The 18,028-nt window shown below is 39.9% G+C and overlaps 1 protein-coding gene across 3 annotated transcripts in view; it reads left to right on the forward strand.

The window, feature by feature from the left end:
* The window catches only part of magi3b (membrane associated guanylate kinase, WW and PDZ domain containing 3b), a 124,288-nt gene that overhangs the window by 89,383 nt on the left and 16,877 nt on the right, over nucleotides 1-18,028 (forward strand). For 2 of the 3 annotated variants that reach the window (XM_082534531.1, XM_082534530.1), the window contains exons 3-8: nucleotides 5,711-5,830; nucleotides 10,102-10,308; nucleotides 12,538-12,706; nucleotides 14,488-14,567; nucleotides 15,371-15,428; nucleotides 16,591-16,697. In XM_082534531.1, the coding sequence (XP_082390657.1) occupies nucleotides 5,711-5,830; nucleotides 10,102-10,308; nucleotides 12,538-12,706; nucleotides 14,488-14,567; nucleotides 15,371-15,428; nucleotides 16,591-16,697 (741 nt within the window). Of the gene's footprint in view, nucleotides 1-5,710; nucleotides 5,831-10,101; nucleotides 10,309-10,733; nucleotides 10,803-12,537; nucleotides 12,707-14,487; nucleotides 14,568-15,370; nucleotides 15,429-16,590; nucleotides 16,698-18,028 lie in introns of all 3 variants that reach the window. The other variant, XM_082534529.1, reaches the window with a different exon arrangement.

Genomic DNA, 18,028 nt, shown 5'->3' on the forward strand with positions numbered 1-18,028 from the left:
GCATCCTGATGTGGCACACCTGTGAGGTGGGATGGATTATCTCAATATAGCAGATGTGCCCACTACCACACATTTGGACTGATTTGTGACCACTGTTTGGGAGGGATGGTTATATTGTGTATCTGGAATGAATTTTAGGTCTCTACGTCCATCCCATGGGGAATGGGAGCAAAAACAAAAGTGTTGCGTTTATATTTTTGTTCAGTGTATGTTTTACGTAACATACGTACCTTTTTTAGTCACGCACAAACGGTGAAGGGTAGAAAGCTTGATCTTAAATAACTGACAAAACAGTTATTTAAACAGTCCATCTCTCATGTTTTGTTTTTTTTTATATATTCAAGCTGTGAGTCATATCTCTTTTATACACTGGAGGTAAAAAAAAAACACTTCGACAAAGGACACACCTGCCCATCGTCAATTACATCTCCTCTGACAAACCTCCTCTTTCCTCTCTTCTACAAGTGCATTTAAAGAAATGAGACATCCTTCAACGTGGCATACTGAGATTGATTTCCGGGTCACAGGCAGAAGGATGGAGGATAGACAAGACACGGAGCCACAAATTAGAGAAATGAGAAAAGCATTCTGACCTTGCTCTCTGCATGCTAAATGTGGCGACAGCTCATTCCTTGTGCTCTGCCTCCCTGTTCTCCTCATCAACTGATTTTCACAATTTCCCATTAAATCAATACTGGTAGAAGGTAGATAAAGGAGCTGTTATGCATTTACTTTTTATATGGCAATATAGGGTAGTCTGTTTTACAAAAAGACATCAGCAGATAGCTAAGTGACAGAGTTTGCCAAAGTATATTTTCTCAAAGGCGATTTTTTCTGCAGAAATACCAACAGAGTTTGGATTTGTGATGATCCCTTTTGCTTTCCCTGTTCTTTCTTTCTTTCAATTTCAACATCAAAGCCCTAAGCCACCCTTGTTTGAAGTACCATCATAAAACTGTGCACGAACTCAACATGTTAAATTTATGGCCTGCCACTTCTGACTGACTACCTCTGAAGTTCCCATTGTGGCAACCTCGAGTCCGGACGGTTCAGAAAATAGGTCTCAGCAGTTAGACCTTGGAAGACTAAGGTGACAGTTTTTTTTTCTAACCAAGATAGACAGGCGCACAGCTCTGAACCACTACTCATAACCATAAAATAAAAAGAATAGTTTGACATTTTAGGAAATGGTCATTCAATTTCTAATAAGAGTTTTATGAGAGCGTTGACACCATCCTGAATGTTAAATGCAACGCTAAAGCCAGCAGCTTGTCCGTCATAGTGACAGGAAACTGGCTTTGTACCAAGGACAAATCTGCCTAACAATGCCAGTGAAGTGAAGTTTAGTTTGTATTATAAATGGAGTGTATGCATGTGACTTGTTGTCATTGTCAGGTTTGTAATCAACCAGCAGTTTTAAAGATAAAAGCTTCAGATATTTGGTTTTTATTTTTGGGGGTCAGAATTTAGTGTAAATGTAAACCATCTAAGCTTGGGCACCGGACTTACCTGTCTCATCTGTCTCTTACTCCAGGCAGGGATCATCACTCTTCAGGTCACCTCATCTTTGCCTACTCAGTGACTTTGTCACAATACTAAGTAGCTTTTTATTTTTTCAAAAAGACATGTAGCTGCAGATCTAGGAACCTTTTGAACAAGCAATGCTGTGCCAAAAGCACATGACATAGATCTCCCTAGTCCCTACCCAGGGCACATCTCTGAATTTACTTTTTCAGAGATTTCAGAGATGCTTGGTGTGATTTTAATTTTTTAAAAATGTATTTATTTAAATCACAACAAAACCCTTCGATAATAATAATAACTTTATTTATAAAGCGCTTTTAAACAAAGTCCTGTACAGCTATTTGAAACTAAAAAGATAAATAAATAAAAGCGATACATAGCGATACAAGTAGAAAACACAATACAAGTTAAAAACAGTAAGAATTTTTTTTTTTTTAAAAAGAAGGTAAAGAATTAAGACATGTAGGATAGGGTAAACAAATGTGTCTTCAACTTAGTTTTAAAAACCTCCACAGAGCATGCCTGCCTAATATCTTGAAGGAGGAGGTTCCACAAAAATGGGGCACGAAAAGAAAAAGCACGCTCTCCAATTGTCTTTTTTTCTGGCTCTAGGAACCTTTAGAAGGCCAGAGTCCTGAGATCGTAGAGCACGAGATGGAACATAAAGGTGTAAAAGGTCGGAGAGGTATGAAGGTGCCAGTCCATTTAAAGCCTTGTAGGTGAGCAGCAGGACCTTAAAATCTGCTCAAACCTGACATGGTAGTCAATGAAGAGATCTCAATATAGGGGTAATGTGCTCAAATTTCCAAGTACTTGTTCAAATGTGAGCAGCTGCATTTTGCACCATTTGTATGCACAACAAAACCCTTCAATGCACTTCATATTGTATGGTAAAAACCCTACAATAATACAGAGAAAACCCCAACAATCAAACAAGACGATCCACTGTATGAAAGCACTCGGCAACAGTGGAAAGGAAAAACTCCCTTTTAAGAGGAAGAAACTTCCAGCAGAACCAGGCTCAATGAGGGGCGGCCATCTGCTGGTGGGGTGGGGAGGGAGGCAGAGCAAGAGACATACTGTGGAAGAGAGACAGAACCTAATGATTAAAAGTAAAGTGGTGTATAAACACAAACCTGAATAAGGAAGAAACAGTCAGTGTATCATGGGAAGCCACCAGGAACCTAGGCCTATTGCAGCATAAGAAAGTGAAGGTTCTGGGTCATCGGATTCAGCCCTAATTATAAGCTTTATTTATATAGTTTGACCAGACAAGCAGCTCCCTTACTATTGTTTACAATACCTCTAGCACCATCCAAAGCACATGCAGCAGATGGTGTTGAAACATTTTCTTGACCTCAGGTTACAAAATTGAAATGAATAAATAGGTCTAACTAACAAAAGGTGAGCTTTAATGACTCCACAGGGCTGATAAAAACAAAACTAGAACCCAGAAAAGCTTTTGAAATATGTGAGTACAAGAAGGTCAAACTGAAGGTAAATAGACAAATTTACAGGGGAACAGATTAAACTGCATACGCACACAGGGCTGACTGGATGCAGGTGAAAACAATCACAGTGAAATTAATGAGGGCAGGGCAGGCTACAGCAAATGAGGGAAAAACAAAAAAGAAATACCAGAGATCCACAACTAAAATAAAACAGGAGCTAACAAAAAACAAGACAACAAGGAAAAATAATCAAGTAAAAACTGAAGGGTGCTTCAGAGACCATGATGCCATTTTTTTTGTACTTTTTAAACTTTATGTAACCCCAAAAACTGGTGTCATTTTGACTTTAGAAGTCACGGCACTACTGTTGCCTTTTTCTTGTGTGTCTAGTGATTTTGTCAGATTACAGTTGTACAATTGTTGCCTTTAATTAAACCAGGAGACACATGTCCTGAATCTTTTATTACTTGCTGTTGATTCCCACTGAAGCTCCAGAGCCTGAGAAAATGTCACTCGGTACAGCCCGAATTTGAATAGAGGAGACTCTCCCCTCTGCTATGTGCCATGATCCAAATACATTCCTGCTGTGTATTGCTGGGCAATTAACTGCAGTATATCCACTTAACCTTTTTCATTATAGTATCTTTTTTGGAGGGGGGGGGGGCTTCCTGCCGTTAGTTTAGCAGTCTCCAACCCTTGTGTTCAAAAGAAAAATATGGCAAGATGCTGCAAAGTTCTGTTTGGATTTGCCACTTTCATTCATCTGCACCCTCAAAACATGAGCGAGCCCTTATTATATTGGCACAACTGATTCACAATAGCAGGTTTATGGTATATATTGGTGTGGCATCCAGCATGATGGCTTAGGGAGATTCTTGGCAGGTACAACTGTGACTCAAGTAATTGGGCTACAGGGGACATTTTCGAGGGACCAAAGCCAGCGCCGCAGGCAGACAAGTTGGTAATGAGAAGCAGCAGAGGTTGGCATTCACACACACAATGCAGTGTCAACTGCTTTTGGTAACACAAACTGTGGTATCACGGCAGACTGTAGAAGCAAGCGTCTGTGTTTTGGTTTTTTTCTCCCCAAACTGTGATTTTGCTCCTGCACTGTGCAGTGAAGCTGTCACAGTCCAATTAGGGAGAAAATATGAGTGGAAAAACAAAAGGAAATGCAACATAAAGTTACTTAATAGGCTATTTGGCCACCACGATCTACAGACCCTTTTCACTTCTAATTAGCACAGACTCTACAAGTGCCAAAAAAATACTCTGGAGATGCTGCAGTATATTTCAGTAACATTCCACTATAGTTGTTGTAATGCCTAAATGCAGTTTATTTTAATGCAACACATGTATACTGTTGCTGAACAGATCAACGGCACACTTAGGGTATATTTGTATTTAATTCAAAATACTTATGTTACTTTCTTGCTGATACTGTGCGTTGCTGTTGCTGAATTCAGAAGTGGTAGAAGTGCTCTTGCTTGGCATTGTGAGAGCATATTCACTTACTAAACTTTTTTCTGTGTTGTAGGTCTGTGTAGTATCGTTTCTGTGTTTCCCTCATCTCCCTTTTCTGCTGCAGGGCTACTCGATTTGCTCTGGTTTCCTCTTACACTGAAATCGGGCTTATTTAAAATTTCAGATTGAATGATTTTCTGAATATAAAGGACTGTTTTATGCAAGCCCCCTACAGACTGGTAATCTGCAGGGTTGTTTCTTCATCTCCCTCTTATCCTCAACCCTCTGCCCTTCCCATGACCCTAGAAAGGATTAACTAGGAAGTATCTGCTCCAGAAGCATGACTGACATTCATTTAGGTGAGAGAAATGTCCATGAAATGCAGGATTGATGACTGGTGGCTGTGTGTCTGCTTTGTTTTGCCTCTCATGCTACCAATTACTGCTGTCCTACCTTCAACTCTTGTGGTTATTTCAGTGGAGTTTACAAGTTTGGTGACACACCACCTAATTAGCCTTGAGTGCAATTGTAGCACATTCCCACTTACTTATTCATGGAATACAGTTTACATAATCCCCATGCTAATGTAATCATTTGGTGTCCATTTTTTTGCCTTGCAGATAATCATCCTCGAAGAAAAAAATTCCCATCAGTACTGAAGTAGACTGTGGCTTCCCCACAGGGGCAAAATATGCACTCAGAATTGCCTTGTGTCATTTGCATTCGCGTTGCCCTCTGTGGCACTGAGTGAACTTAACCCACACCAGGGGGCTACAAATCCCATTGCTTCCATCATAATTCACATCTCTAATTTGCTCTACTGATTTCTGCATTTCAGCTGTAGCCAGTATATGTGCCAAGAAGCTTCCAATAAGAACTTGTTAGCAGAGGCTGCAGTTACTCACGGAGGATTAAATGAATTAAGCCCTCAGTGCTCTACAGGCCTTCATCAATTATCCATCTTTCACAAGATGGTACCAAGGTCTCTTTGGATTTTCATTCCAAAAAGAGATATCTGCTCTTATCAAATATGTACTGCAGTCCTGTACAGATAAAAAGAAAAAAATGCACAAAAACTGCATCTTTTGTATCTTTGAAATCAAGAACAGAGAGTAGAGAGTTGTTTTTATTTTGACTGGTCAATTCAGTTCAGAACCTGTTAGCCGAGAAAATATCTTAATCTCAGTTTCTGTCTCAACTGAAACATATTCTACATTACTGCTTTATCTATACTTGTGTTGACTTGTATGCTTGTGTGTTTTTCTTTGCAGGCACAACACGGCTTCCTCGAGAGGGGGAGGTGCCAGGCGTGGACTACAATTTCATCAGTGTTGGAGACTTTAGGATCCTGGAGGAGAGTGGACTTCTGCTAGAGAGTGGAACCTATGATGGTAGGCATCACGGTGGCATTAAGAATATGAGAAACCTTTCTGTGTGCATGTCTTCGGCGGTGTGCATTTAGTCAGAGAATATGATTCACACTGACAGCTCTCTATAATAGAGTGAGTGTAAGCTTGCTATTCACAGTCATTATGACTTATAGCCTGCCTTAGTGAAATGTGACGAGCGGGACAAAATGTATTGATCAGTGAAACACGATTAAAGACTTGTTAGAAGTGACAGTCAGAGTAGCAGCAGTATTTGCAGCTCTTGATATAAACTGCACTATTCAGCTTCTCCTCTCTATGTGTAGAAAGGGCGATGAGGTATGACGCTTGCAGACCTTAAATTTAAATAGACATAGAAATATTGTATAAATAAGAACAAATTTTTTGTAGCAAGGATTAAATAAACTTTACATTTTCCAGGCACTTTAGGACCTGAAATAGTCAGCAGTCAGTGACAGGTGTGATAGGCAGGAAGGGTTTTTTCTTCTTTGTAGCAAAGCATTCAAAGTGTTTGAGCTAAAGGGTGAATTATAGGCCTTGTGTTATGTATGTTGCAGTGATCAGAGGATAGTTTACTCTGGTTAGACAAATAAAATGTGTCAGTAAAATAAAACTTACTTTTTCATTTTCAATACACATTACTGAGTTTTCCTGATTGTAATTTCCTTTCTAAGTACTATAATTGACAGCATGTAGAGGAAAAAAACAAAAAAAATTCCAGTCTTCTTTTTATTTTCATTACAAAATTAATTATTAAACAAAACTGCTGGAGGTTACTGGATGTTCTTACTCCTAAACAACTAAAACATAAAGTGTTCTGCAACTAGAAAAAGATACAGATATTTAAATAAAAAGAGTTGCCCGAGTTTTCCCAGATAACAGGTCATTCACCCTTTTCTCTTTTCAGCTTGTCTCCATAATTAAATCTTTTGATCTTTTCACTGCTCGTTCTGAAGCTTGTGGCTGGTGCTCAGCTCTGGTTAGCTTTATCTGGCATTAGACACACATGGACACACATACATTGTTAGCACACAATTCCACATCCTTGAATACAGAACAAATCCTGTCCTTCCTTCTGTCGGAATAGATCATCTAAGAATTTGAAGATCAGGTTTCCAGGGCTACCAAGGCACCCAAAACCTGTCCTTCATCTATGAGCTGAAGTCAAGTGGGATTTATACCTTTTATAAAGAGTTTGACTGTTTGCAGAAAGAGAGAAATGGGGAGCAAATCGAGGAATATAATATAATAGAGAAAGAGATGTAGTTGACAGGCATACTGAGCTCCTCGTCTCCCAGTGGAAACCCCCTTTGCCGAGGAAGCAGGACAGCGTCGGCTATGTGCAGATGTGAGGATTAGCTTCTCAAAAGTTGGAAGGTTTCAGTATACTACTCCTAAGAGGGAACACTCTGAACACTCTGATAGTGGATGCCCCCTCCTCTGCGCGTCTGCTTAAACTCAGTCAGCACAAGCGATGCACGGCTACTGTGGCAGGGAGTGTTGATCTCTAAGCAGCACAGTTTACTCAAAGGTGGAAGTAATCGGATTAAGGAATGTGATTTACTGCATTTAGTTGTGTTTGAAGCCCAGCCTATTTTTTTCTTTGGAAAGGGGAAAATAAGTTCCTGTGTCCTGTCACAGGCCAGGTGGCTTCCATAGTTCTGTGAGGACCTCGTGAATTACCTTAAGTCTGTAGTCGTGCATAATAATTGAGCTGTGCACAAGTTGCTTGGCTAATGGGATTCTTAGTTAATTGTAATGAACTCCCTGATGTAATGGCCATTATCTTAATGGCTCAAGAAAAACATTTGTCCTCCACTAAGCAAATGGCTTATGGGAGGCAATGTACATATATTTTTAGCCTAAACAGCGTCTCCTTAACTTATTTGTCACAAAGCTGTCAGGGATTGTTCTTCTCTCAAGAAAGACTGGATAAAAATGAGGACACAACACACTTGTAATATCCCTCTAGGATAAGATTGTTTCTGTGCATCCAGGCTGCTCTAAAATTGGTCAGATACAAGCTGGACAATCTATGTTGGTTGTGGTCCCAGGTAATCTGGCAAGCACACATATAAGCCATCCGTGCCAAGCATTCACAGTTAGTTTTTTGGGGGGGTTGGTCCCTCCTTGATTTCTGTGCCTCTGAGATCCAGGTTGGGTCACACTTTCAGAGTTGAGCAGAGGAGGCAGTTAAAAACTAAATAGGTCTTTACAAGACTTTTTTTTCCCTGATAGATGAACTTTAATATGCTACGAGCAGAATTCTTTCATCTTTTGTCAGCCACTTCTATACAGTTGTTTTAGGGTATATTTTGTGGTAATAAGTCAGATTTTTGCAAGAAGTGAAAACAAACATTAAATTGGATTTTGAAGCTGACTGTTTGTGGATTTGGTCTGATGGATTTGTTGCTGTGTATGTGTCTGTCCGTGCATTTGGTAGGATGAAAGAGTGCTCATAACCTTGTGTAGCTTATATTGCCCTTCACAACTGGAAGCTTTTTTTTTATTACCAGTAGCTGATTCCACCACCATGAAATTACTTGCACACACTTGGAAGGAGCAGGTTCACTCATCCTTGCTCATCAACCTCATGACACAAGGATCACAAGTAACATCGGACAAGCTTCCTTTTTTTTATCAGCTTATAAGGCTTCCCTCCATTTATAATGGCAAATAGTGCCACAAATCTCTGCTGATACACTGCTTTCACACACCGCTATATCTGCGCCACACATTTATCAGGGGCCAAGAGACATGTTAGTAAGTAATTAATCACAGAGGTAGCGTCTGGCTGATAAATGTCAGCGTGTGGCAGGAGACAGGCGGGGATTAGCCAGCAGACCCAATCTTTCCCCGCTATCGCTGTGCCACCCCTGTTAATGAAGCCATCTTTGACAAATGCGGATGGCTGTCGCTTGGTAAACAGTAAAGTTACATGTGAGGAGGGGAAGGGTAGGCTTTCATCCAGCCTTCGTCTTCTTTTCAACCTTCCTGCTGCTTTGAGAAAGATGACCATAGCTGCATTAACCCTGTTTGCCGTGTACTGTTGCTGGCATGCCCGAGGAGATGAGGCCTGGCTCAAGATGGGCTCACTTATGAGGAAGGCTGATGTGGTGCTACTGTATCGCTCTGTAAAGCTGCTGGAGTGGTTGTGATATTTTCCTCACAGCCCTCTGTTCTTTCTGGCATGCACGATGCTGTCAGTTTTCCCTCTTTGTAGCGAGCTATAAAAAGATCTGGAGTTGATAAATGCTGCTCTTACAGTACACTGTTTGTGATGCCTGCATGTTCACGCTTAAATACATCAAAGGTTCTTAATACAATGGTCCCATAAGCAACTGGCTCCAAATGAAAATAAGATCAAGTTTATGGAGGCTAATTAAATAGCCAAAGATCTGCATTTCCCAGCGGTATTTCTCTGTATTCTTTATTTAATCTAATTATATACGATGATTTCGCTGAGTAGGCTCAATCTGACGATCACTTATTGTAAGTAGCAAGTAAATATATGCCTTTACTAATGGATTACAAAAAAATTAATTTGATAATTTTTCCGTAAACACATCTGACAGAGCAGCATTTAACAAACAAATAATCATAATAAATGGCAGGGATTTAAATTAGTATGCACATTATTTGTAATCCTAATGGAGGTTGAATAATTACTTATTCAATGCCTAAATTGAGTTCCACATACTGCTCACTAGCCATACATAGATAGATCACCCCATGAGCTAAATGAGAAAATAATTTAACAAAGTTTTACTCTCTCCTGCGTCTCTTTACAGAGCGCTGTTATCCCACTGAATATTTATAATCCGTAACACAAGGTCTTTCTTCATTATGGAAAAAAAGCAAGCTGAGAGATAGATAATTGCTGTATTCAATGATCAGTGTAATTAGTTGCTGGCAAATTCCAAGTGAAGTGATTTTAATGTAACATGAGTGATGACAGCCCTGTGGTGCGGTTATCAAGGGGAAACAAAGCGGGCGGTTAAGAGACGGAAAAAATATGCAGAGGAATCAGACCTCTGAAATTTGTAAATGGTTGACCTTGAGTGCTGGTGTGTGACATTTAGAGAAATCATTTTTGATTTAAATCACAGAAATTGTGGTGATAGTGGCATAGTGGAGGGCTTGTCTGTGTCTTCTGGCACAGCCAAGTACAGTTTTCTTTCCTTTTGGTCTTTTTGAAATATACTCAAGCTTTTCTATTTCTGGTTACATTATTTTAAATGACTTCTTTTTTTCATTTTCCTTTCCTCTGTAAGGTAACTACTATGGAACCCCAAAGCCTCCAGCAGAGCCCAACCTGGTGCAGCCTGACCTGGTGGATCAGGTGTTGTTTGATGAGGACTTTGGTGGCGAGGTCCCCAGGAAACGTACAACCTCAGTCAGTAAGATGGACAGGAAGGACAGCGCTGTACCTGAGGAGGAGGATGATGATGAGCGGCCACCACTGGTCAATGGCTTGCCTGGTAGGTCAATGTCAAAGCATAAAATGTTAGGCTTCAAAAAAGGTGTACGAAAATAATGTGGCACTACGCTCTCCTGTGCAGATTGGTCGTCTTCGTAATTCATTTTGTCATTTTGCATCTCATTTGTCAGTCAAGATTGAAATATTTTGTACTCCTAGATCAAATCACAGTAAGAAATCGGAAGTAGAAAGAAATCGGAAGTAGAAATTTCTTCCCCTGAGCTTCTCATTAAGAAAAATAATATGCAATACGCATATTATTTTTCTTAATGAGAAGCTCAGGGGAAGAAATTTCTGCTTCCGATTTCTTACTGTTTAATAATAGTCAGTTTTCAGTTCTGTGTTTAGTTCAGTTCAGTAATACTTGACCCTAAAAGACCCTAGAAAACCCTAAAGCATCAAGAATTACTGTTAAGTCTTTTTTAGAAAGGGACCTGAGGACAGTGAGACCTGATCCAAATGCAAAAACAGGCCCAGAAAGAGAGCATTCAACAGGTATTGGATTTTTCATTTCATTGTTAAATATAATCCAGATTTTTGACATAATGACACTTAGATTGAACTCAGTCTGTGCCCTGTCTGACTTGGTTCCTGAGGATAGATTTGGGTTTCTAGTTTTGAAGGGACCCAACCGACATGTAAAGAACTTTAGGTCACAGTAATATCGCTTTCTAGAAATAATAGAAATAATGTTATCTTGGACTCTATTTTAAACGTGTGATGTGACAGCCCTGTTACCATTAGCGTTGAATAAACTCCCAGGTCACCTTGAGAGACTCTGATCTAGGAGAGTAGGATACTGTGCATGTGATCTATCAGAACAACTCCTGGGCTCTCTAAGGAGTGAATCTGTCCTTAATGCTTACAAGGAGAGCAGACCTGTAGCAGAAATAGGTTACATGCTACATACCATATCCATTTTTTTTAGTAGGAGAGAATTAGGGTTAAGATTGAGGCCAGTCCAAGCTGAAAATATTTTTTACACAATGAAACATTGTTTTGACAGTCTCAGCTCAAGCACTGCTTGCTCAGCTGTACAAGGGATTCACAGAAATCCAGTCTGTTTACACAACTGTTCTGTCATATTGAAATCAAACACAAAACAATGCCCAGACATTCAGGAGTTCTTTTTATGGAAAGCAACCAGTCACAAATGACTGCTCTGCTACAGCCCACAGCTGTGGCAAAGAAGTCTCAGACCAACCGTAGATGGAGAGAGTTATGGTCGAATGAAAAAAGAGGTTAATGGAAAATGTGAGCTCTAAGTCTCTGAACTCTTCACTGCAGCTTCCCCCATCGTTGCTTAGGCTGTCCTTATCAACCACAGTCCTTCTATAACCCATCTGACTCGTATCGTCGAGTGGGCCCTCACCCTGCTGTGAACCTTACTGATGAGCTCTCCTTCAGGCTTTGCCCTCAGGCTGGTTCTCCAAGTCTCTACATAGCTCGAGCACATAAAGCATCTTCAAACATGCCATCCGCACTTTGTCTTCCTTTAAAAATCAAGCTCAAGTGTGCGTATTTGATCAGAGAGGCAAAAGAGGAAAGTGTTTTAGAAGCTGTAAATAACCAAAATTTGAATGCTGCTGAAGGGCTCTGTAGTTGTTTCTTTTAGCAATTTATAGGCAATATAAAATTCTGGTGGAATGATCTTTAGGAAATGCATCCCCCCAGAAATGCTTTTATTGTGATTTGCGTAACATCTTTTGGCATTATCCTCTATTGTGAGGAGGGTTAGCGCCACATAAAAAGAAAAGGATGAAAACCAGTTATGTTTCAGTGCTTTATAACAATCTTCTGAGGAAGGCATGGAGTGCTCTTTGTTGTATGTTTTGTGTTCATTGGCAAGCAGTTTCTCATTAAAGGGGAGTGTCTACAAATATAATAGAATATATTTTATGTGCAGTTATAAAGTATTATCAAAGAGAAGAAGCCTCAGGGTTCAACTGGCCCTTTCGATGTGAATCCCTGCCTGTATGATTGCAACCCACAGGAAATATACACATACATAGGCACAGACTTTTCCTCACACACAGTTTGCTCAGGCAAATCTAAAACTGCCCTTTGGCGAAGACATGCAAATCCTGTGTGTGACATGGAATCGCCAATTCCCTGCAGCAAGCAGGAACACAGGACATAGGTGTTCCTGCAGGCGAACCTTCTACTCTCTCTGCCTTGCTTTCACTGTCTTATTCCCTTTTTAATATATCCATCCTCCAACGCTCTCCAGAGCACAAAGAGGGGGCAGACTGGAGGAAAGCAGTGCCCAGCTACACTCAGTCCAGCAGCACCATGGACTTCCGCACATGGAGCTCTCTTCCTCGTGACGACAGCTTGGAGCCCCTGCCTTTCAACTGGGAGATGGCTTATACTGAGACCGGCATGGTCTACTTCATAGAGTAAGTGAGACGTGAGCTGTGGCTCAAAGTGATAATGTCTGATACAGGGCTGATTAGAAATTGCAGTTATTTTAGTTAATTTTATAGAGTTTATAAAACATAATTACACATGCTCTCAGTCCTGGATTATCAGGCAGTGCATCCTCAAATGTAAGTTATTACTCATTAACCCACAAGTTGCCATATATGCTATGTCATTCTATGCTTCTCAAACAGTGTTTATTTAATATTTATAACAAAATATAATTAAAATAACAACAATTAACTGATTCAGCCCACAAGAGTTGTTGTGTGTTGCCTGTGGCCAAAACTATTAAAACCACATCAATAAGTCACAAATATTGACCTTGGTGAAAAGTTCAAATATATCAGGGCCACTTTCACCTGCCTGCTGCCATCAATACTCATTAGCACAACAAATGTGTGTTGGAACTAATACACAGAAGAAAGTAGTCCCAACAAATGCTAATATGTGATCAGTTATTTTAGGAAATTGCTTTGCTTGTTTTGTGAGGTGCTGTTGAATAAGAGAAATCATAAGAAGATGCTGCTGCAGGTTAATCTGCTGATAGCTGGTGCAGTCTGTAAACTGGATGATGAGGTTTGAAATGTGGGCCGACTGACAACCGGAGTGTTGTTGCTTATGTAAATTATCGCATCTTACAGCTACAGTGAGGTATGCTGCTAAATGTTATGGTAACATGAAAGTGTTGTGTGTGTATCAATTGTCATACGTTTTTTTTTTATGTTTGCTTGTTTCTCATTTATCCATAATGAAGGACACATCAGAGAATCAGAGACTTTATTAATCCCAGAGGGAAACTGAGTTGTCATAGCAGCAACTACACAACAAACATCAAGCACTCGTATAAAATGAGTGTAGAAACAGAGATATTGGTAGATAAGTATAGAGATAAATAGGTATAAATATACATATAAATAGAAAAGAACAAGTATGTCTGCAAAAAGTTCAAAAAATATTTCTGTCAGTTTCAGCAGCGATATTAGGTTTGATCCTCTGTCTGATGATGAGTTGTGTAGCTGAGATCTACACCTCATTTCCTGTCACAGGAAAATTAAACCATAACAGCCTGACAACAGCATAAAAACAACTAAAAAGAAGAAAATGTACACAACTGTCCTTTGTTTGGATAGATAGATAGAACTGTATTAATCTCTCAGGTAGATTCCTCTGGGAAATTCAGTAAACTTAACAGTAAAATTCAGTTTAATAGTAAACTTGCAATATTTCTAGGCTTCACAGTGTATCCGATGTTTAAAAAGACAACTTAGTAAAGCTAAAAAACAGACCTTCTCTTAGGGTCTGTAGGTGTGTGGGTTTACGTACAGTAAACGCAAGTGTGTGTGTTCACGACTTTGTGTTTTATTCGCATTTTGCTCTAAGCTACTTGTCTCTGAAGATATCAGAAGACCATTGTGATTTTCCTGCTGATTACACACTCCAGTTGTTTAACACATTTGAGGATAAATGAGTTTGTCATGTTTCACATCACATGGTTTTTTTTTCTCCCCTCTGAAAAGGCCACCTAACCATAAACACTGTAATCTGACAGCTGAATATAAAGCAATGGATCAGATGTTTGCTGATAAATTGAGTAATCTTGTGCACAAGAGCATGTTACACGGGAGAATACGGCTGCCGTTTTTCCTGCTGTGATACATCTTTTTTGTTGGCTGCTTGTGCTTCAGCAGTGGTTTCCTTGTTTTCAGAGGTCTTTACTGAAGATATTTCCTGGCTTTTATTTTTTTGCACTCTACAGTCACAATACCAAGACAACCACGTGGCTGGACCCCCGCTTGGCAAAGAAGGCAAAGCCCCCTGAGAAGTGCGAGGATGGCGGTATGTATACTCCTTTGCTCAGCTGGTTTTCTGAAGCGTACACTCATTCCATTAAATACTGCACATGCTTTTACACAAGGGCATACTTACATTGTATATGCCCTACATTACATGAGCCATCACTTCTCACCCTTTCTCACAATGAATCAAGCAACCAACCAGGATGAAATATGAATGTTTGACTTCTCTTTGAAATGGCACATCACCTAAGAGTAACCTTAAGCATCGCAGTGCTAAAAGCTAATTTTTCAAAAATCTAGAGCTGGAGTCTACTTTGAGGATTTTCAGACGTGCCTTTTTATCCTTAGGATATAATGTGGGCTTAAGTGCAAGCATAGACAGACAGCAGCCACGGCTGAAAAAGTGGGACCCTTCCAGCTTGTTTTTAATGGATTTTTACAGGCAAACGGAAAGCTAGTGAGTGTGTTTCTTCTGAAAAGCAACTCCAGTGAAATTCCTTCCAGTGCATTAAGAGCTCATCTGTCTTTTCTTTTCTTATGCCTCATAATGTTCGTCAAGACATAACATTCACCAGCTATTCCAGCCAGATTGTTGAAAACCACGGGAATATGTCTTCTAGATTATTATGGCAGTATTTTCATACATACGTTCCAATGTTAAATATTCCAGTCAGGGGGGAAAGATACACTGGTAACTACCGCTGTTCCATAATGCCAGATAGATTCCCGGACCTCTGCAAAATATTGCGCATACTTCTCCCCTTTCCTTCTATCGGTCTGTTATCTTGTGAGCACCCAATTTGCATCTCCACAGCACAATAGCACACTCTTTTCCTTTTGCAGAGTTACCTTATGGCTGGGAGGAAATTGACGATCCACAGTATGGGACATACTATGTTGAGTAAGTAATACTGATGCATCTCATTTCCCATCACTCCAGTTGCCATCATCACCACCAGTGCCAATTGCTTTGTCATACTTGTTCGTCTCAGATGCACATAACACACAAGCGTATTTTACCAGCTTGGTCAGTGCACAAGTGCATATTGCAGAGCTCTGTGTACTTGAGCGGTGGGAAAATGTAAAGTAATATTGTCTAAAATAAACAAATGGTTGTAGCACATCTTGGGTGAGAATATTCTGAATTATGCAACATACCGAGAGAAAGCCTTTACCTGGAGAACACTTGAAGATTTTGATCAGGATTTTCACATTGTTTATCGGTGGGTGGCAAAATGAAACTCTGCGGGTAACATTGCAGTGACCTGTATATGAACACAAAACAGATTTTTCTCTCATCGCATTCTGTCAGTGTTTGTGTGTGCTTATAGAGTCTGTGTATTTGTCATTGCATATTGTTTGTATATTTGTCTGTGTGCTAAATGTGTATTTGTCATCAACATCCCGGCAGGAAATCTGTGAAACACAGCCATTGTAACAGCAGTAGAGAGAAATGGGGAGATTTTGAACTAGAATGCATGGAAGAAGTGGAGTGGGGGTTGGAAGACGAGGTAGCAATCTGTTGTGTTGAAAAGAAAATGGGAATTCTCGCATTGTTTTATTGCTCAGAAAGCATATAAACGCTCCTAGGTAGAAGTGACATGAGAGAGAGACCTGCACTGTTTGGACAGGGAGTCAATGGCATATAGATGGAGCTTGTACCTGCTAGTGTTTAGCTTGAAATGAGCTCACTATGAAGCAGTGGCTCTTGTTTGTATGCCAGGGGGACAACAGGCTGTTTACCTTGTTGTAGGGGAACAGGCAGTCAGGGGTTCATTTTCTATAATATTAAATGGCTAAAAGCAATGGTACTTTCCCCCACATAAAGAGGAGGCAAGTCAGAATGTACTGTATGTGTGCTGTGCTTGTGAATTTGTTTACTGGCACCACTATAGCATCCCTCTATCAGAAAATTATACTTCCTCTAAAAGGATGGTGCATACATAATTAACTGCAGAAAAATGATGCAGTAAGCTCAATAAGTGAGAGATTAGCATGTCTATGGGTGTGCGTGTTTGCATTCCAAGTCTCTTCTCACAAACCTGAACCTCTTTATGTTACAGCCACATCAATCAGAAAACCCAGTTTGAGAACCCTGTCCTGGAGGCAAAGAAGAAGCTGAGCCAGGAGACTGCAGCGATCCAGCAAGCCGCAGCAGCACCTTCTCAAGGTAACATTGCAGAATGCACCCCCCTCTTTAACTTCCACTGGGTTTATAAACATTTTCCATGGTGTCATAACGGCAGAAGCCTGTGATAAAGAGCACAAAGGATCAAGTTTGCACGCGTGAAAATTTGCAAATGTTGGATTGCTAATGTAACATATGGGAGCTTTGTAAACATTATGGGATAGTTCAGCCTCTTGCATGAGTTTTGGCACCACACTTGGGTGTATACTACATGTAGTTACATGTGTACCTGTAATTATGTCAGAGAGCTTTCTAATTTGTACTGCCATTGCACCCCGTTAAAATCAAGCAACTGCATTATGTTACTGAAGTTAGAAAAAAAAATGCCACACTGAATAAATTTGTGAAGATCATCAAACTACCCAAGAAAAATGGAAAACGCCTGCCAATGTTAAATGTCATGTGGTTGGTTGGGGTCGAACTGGAGGTGATTTACGTCCCCTCAAATGTTCTGAAGGAAGCTACGAAGAAGACGCAATTTAGCAGTGAGTGTGAAAAAATTTGGGGTTCAACTTTTAATTTTCATCACATGATATGCACCAAGTTCACCAAAAAGGACGGAGGGGTTTGCGAGGGGTGATTCTGGTGGACCAATTATCTGCAATAACGTGTATGTTAGCATGTCAAAAAAAATAATAAGAAATAACTGATTATATTCAGAATGTGTATAATAAAAATACAGATGTAAAAAAAAATCAAGAAACTGCAGTTACACTGAAATCATCTAAAATGACAGACTCTCTGTTGCGTCTGTATCACATATTCTTTCAACCATGTACTACTATTATTTCATGATGCTGCGAGATTATTCAAGAGCACCAGAAGTAATTTAGTCTTTATTGTAGCTTATTCTATTTCTGCACTCACTGTAAATCATTTTGGACACAGGCATCAGCTAATTAGCTAAAATATAATTGTAATTTAATTACTTTGGCCTATCCTCTGTGTAGAGGCCTGACCTTTTTACCTCTGTCAGTGCGCTTTGATAAACGTGCTTTGTGGGAACAGAAAGCAGTAGAACGTGATCATTTTTTACAAGGTCAGCTGAAAAAAAGAATGAGCCCTTTCTTTCACAGTTTCCTCATGTAACAGACTTTTTTGTCAGCTCTCCAATTGTGGTCTGTTCTTTAAGTTGACAAGTTGACATTTTTCAACTGCAATAAACATCATGAATTAAGTATGTTTTCATTACAATATATGTATAATAGATTACAGTACTGCAGTAGTGGAAATAGACAAGCGCATAGCGCTGGCAGAGATTCAGAGAGTGAAAGAGGGAGTGTAGGGGAGGAGGCCGGCTTTTAACGGTGCAT

Source organism: Aulonocara stuartgranti (assembly GCF_965226115.1).
Source record: "Aulonocara stuartgranti genome assembly, chromosome: 5".
Classification (NCBI taxonomy): domain Eukaryota; kingdom Metazoa; phylum Chordata; class Actinopteri; order Cichliformes; family Cichlidae; genus Aulonocara; species Aulonocara stuartgranti.